At 49.6% G+C, this 3,741-nt stretch overlaps 1 protein-coding gene across 1 annotated transcript in view; it reads left to right on the forward strand.

Annotated features, from left to right (window-relative positions):
* The window catches only part of LOC103210286 (melanoma-associated antigen B1-like), a 9,599-nt gene extending 7,817 nt beyond the window's left edge, over positions 1–1,782 (forward strand). The window contains exons 2-3 of the mRNA XM_007956209.2: positions 1,442–1,492; positions 1,678–1,782. Coding sequence (XP_007954400.2) covers positions 1,442–1,492; positions 1,678–1,782 — 156 coding nt within the window. The remainder of the gene's footprint in view (positions 1–1,441; positions 1,493–1,677) is intronic.
* Positions 1,783–3,741: the final 1,959 nt, after the last annotated feature.

Consider the following 3,741-nt stretch of genomic DNA (forward strand, 5'->3'; position numbering starts at 1 on the left):
AGACAAGAATGAAGATGAGGACATCCTGAGTAAGGACTGGGAAGACCAACATCCCAGAATATAGGGGTCGCACAGAGACCAACTGGCACCTGTTCTCAGATTAGAAAACCCAGGCAGGGCTGTCAGTTGAGCATCCCCTCCCTTATTCTTCAGAATTCTCAGTGACTAGAGTGCCTTAGCCCAAGTGGGGCACCTCAAGTCAGTAGATGTACAAGTCTTAAGTCTCTGATAACGTATTTTTTTTGTGTGTATGACATGCCCCTGTAAATAACACACATACACATATGTAACACACATAGCATGCGTAGGAAACTAACAACATGAGGGATTTGCACGGTTTGGAAAAGGTATAACTTGTGTGTTATTTGCAAAATAAGGTGGATATGCAGGTGAGTGCCTGAATGAAGATGATGTAAAAACCCAGACAGAATAATGGTGTCCCATAAAGACTCATCTTTGTTGACACTTCTGCCAGGTTCTGAATACCTGTGGACAAACAGATCACCTTGACTCCAAATCATTGTGCCAGTAAGGTGTTGACATTGATCAGGAACGATTATCGTCAGTGAAGCAGAATAAATCCCCAGGACTGATCTGGTGCCAAAGTGGGGACCCTGAAGGAACAATGGGGGAACCATCCATCACAGAACACAGAAGGCCCCATAAAATCCCCTCCCTGCTGCTGTCTGAGCCACAGCTCAGAGGTGTCAGGCTAAGCAGTACCCTCATTTCCTCACCAGAAGTGACTACACAGAGATCTGTCAGGCTTTCAGTACACTGCAGTTGTCCTTAGTTCTGAAGAGAGAGGATACCTAGGCCCTAAAGGAGGCAAGATGAGGATACTTTCTGAGTTTTTTTGAAGGAATCCACAAAACAAAGGGTTCCTCACAGAGCCCCATCCCTGTTCACAGTTCTGGGAGGTTTCTCCAAAGCTGTAGTCTGAGGTGCCCATTTATTTAGCTCTATACTGTTTTTGGGTGACAAGAGCTTCAGTATATGCTGGGTGGTAGGGTTTGGGGTGGTGGTGGTGGAAGTAGTCCTGGTTCTTCTACGGAAGGAGTAGACTAGGATCTAACAGGAGTCAAAATAAAGAACTTGTGTCTTTTGAGGCGACCCTCACCAACAGAGAAGCCCCTCAGAGCTCAGGTCCTGTTTTGAGCCCAGGGAGGCACCAGGCAGAGCTGTCAGCCTGAAGTGTCCCCTCATTTCAGCACAAAAAGTATCAGGTAGGGAAGGCCTTGATATAATGGGGAAAGCCCCAGTTCTGTAGAGAGAGGAGTGTAGTCCCTACCTGAAGTAAGCTGTGGAGCTTGAGTGCTAATTGGGGGAACTATACCCATGGGATCTACCCAGAGCGCTGACCCACTCAGCATTCCTGTGAGGCCCCAGGCAGGGTAGCTGGGGGGCACGCCCTGACCTCCCACTTTTGGAGCCTTCACAGGGTAAGGGTATAGTTTTGCGGCAGGAACCCCAGGCTCTGATTCGCATCAAGGTGAGGACCTGAGTGACCACTCAGTGACCATCGAATCCAAACCAGTGTGTTCCTAAGAGCCACCACCACCCCCTGCCCCTGTTGTCAGCCCTCGGAAAGTCCCCACCCGGCTTGCCCCTTGGACGCCCCCCAAAGACCTTAGCAGGATGTGACGTACCTTGCAATCCCGCCTTTTGCGACTGAAGTGCCGGAATGTCCGGCCTCTGAGTGGAGCGGCGCAGAATCTCCACATCGCAGCAGAGTCCCGGGATTGCTCAGGATTCAAGGTGAGGACATTGAATGTCAACTGAGGGGACCACCTCACCCACAATACAGGAGACACTTCATGGTCTCGCCCCTCCCTCCAGCCTAAGAGTTCTCAGGATACATTCAGCCTGAAAAGTCTGGGGCACGGAAGGGCATTGGTCTAAAGAGAACAGCCCCATTTCTGAAGAGGCAGGAGACCTACCCCTAACTGAAGGCTAAGCAAGGTCCCATAGTGCTTATGAGGAGACCTCCCCACAAAAGAGGGGAGGCCCACAACCTTGCCCCTTCTCTCAGGTCTGGAAGCTCCCTAGTAGCCATATGGGCAGCAACCTGTCTCCCATTTAGAGAGGTGAGGGCCTTATTCTGAGCCATAAAGCCCCACCCCTGCTTGCAGACAGACTCAAGTTAGGAAAGGGACGAATTCCAGGCCCAACCCGGAAGCAAGGCCTGAAGCCTGGGTGAGGAAGGAGGCGTCCCCTAATTGGGAACCATGGGGTTTCGTAGACCTACACACACTTAGTGTTCCTCAGTTCTTCCCTGGGCATCTCAGGTAGTTGAGGGACCAGGTCAAAGTGGGCAGCCTAAGGTAAGCAGAAAGAGGAATTTAGGGCTTGAGAGTAGTCAAAGTGAGGATCCTGAGGACTGAGGGAATCACCCTAATTGGAGGCAATGCAGAATCCCACCATTACTGGCAGCCTTGGCCACGGGCATTTGTAGCTAGAGGAGGCAAAGCTTTATTCTCAGTAAGAGGTCTCTGGAAAATGAGGGCCCTGGGATACGTAGATAGCCCTTATCCAAGACAGGGAGGACTTTCCAAGTTGCTACACAGTCAGAAGGAGGACTCTGGAGGAGGACGGAGGCTTCCAAGTAACCCAGGACAGAACAGTCTCACTTTCCTATCATCAGTGAGATACCCTCCAAGATGTGAGAGCTAAGCTGCTCCTTAAACTCAGCCAAGGCATCCAAGGGGCATTGAGGTACCAACTTCAGAGAAGCACAAGGAATAAGGCCCAAACCCTCCCAACTATTGATCTGATGGCCCTGAAAGTAAGCTGAGTAGACTCCCCACTACCCCAGTAGAGAGGGTCTGCACTGTCAGGCCCTGCTGGCAACTGCAAAGTAAGCCTTACCCTAAGTTCCTCCACGGGGTTCTCAGGATGGGCTGACAGATCTGAAGCCTTCTGTGTTCCTAGACTCCTGCTTAGGCAGCCATTATTTTATTTTTATTTTTAGAGCTTGTTTTACATTCAACATAACACGTACATTTAGTTTGATTCCACATTCGCCATGTCCAACCCTAACCCAGTCTCCTCCCTTCCCAACCCTGTAACCCTCCTCCTGTGCCCCTCATATTTATGCACTCCTGTTTGTTCTGCATTTCCTCGATTTGAATGTTGGTCCTCTGGTGCCCTGTGGTCTATTGCTCTAAGGGATGTATTACCATAGAGTATGTGGGTGTGTAATCCTGGGTTGAGTGGTCTGTGTATACATCTTGTTAACTATTGGCCTGAGAGCCAGCCCCAGTGGGGTGAGTTTTATTCCAGGTGCAGAATGTATTCCAGGGCCATAGTATTGGGAGTCTCACCAGATTTTGTCTGACCAGTAATTCCGGTCATTTTTGAGTTTTTGGATTTTGTTCCACGTTTTCCCTCCCACTCCATCCAGGATCTCGAGATTTGATCCTTTCCTGAGTGGTTAGCATTGGTAGCCGGGCACCATCTAGTTCTTCTGGTCTCGAGGGCTATCATGTCCTAGTGTTGATTGCTTCTAAATGCCCCCCCCCTTTTTTTTTGCATTCTTATTCACTTCTGACCCTGGGAGACCGTTAGCTACATCTTAGATGGCCACTTGAAAGCTTTTAAGACCCCAGTCACTACTCACCAATGTAGGATGTGGAGCAACGCTTTTATGTATTTTGTTGTGCCAATTGAGTCTGGTGTCCCCCAGTACTATGGTCCTGAGACAGTAGATCTATTGGATCTTTCTTCCATAGTGTCTGGTTG

This window comes from Orycteropus afer, unplaced genomic scaffold, assembly GCF_000298275.1.
Source record: "Orycteropus afer afer isolate SDZICR_OR568_19922 unplaced genomic scaffold, OryAfe1.0 scaffold00583, whole genome shotgun sequence".
NCBI lineage: Eukaryota > Metazoa > Chordata > Mammalia > Tubulidentata > Orycteropodidae > Orycteropus > Orycteropus afer.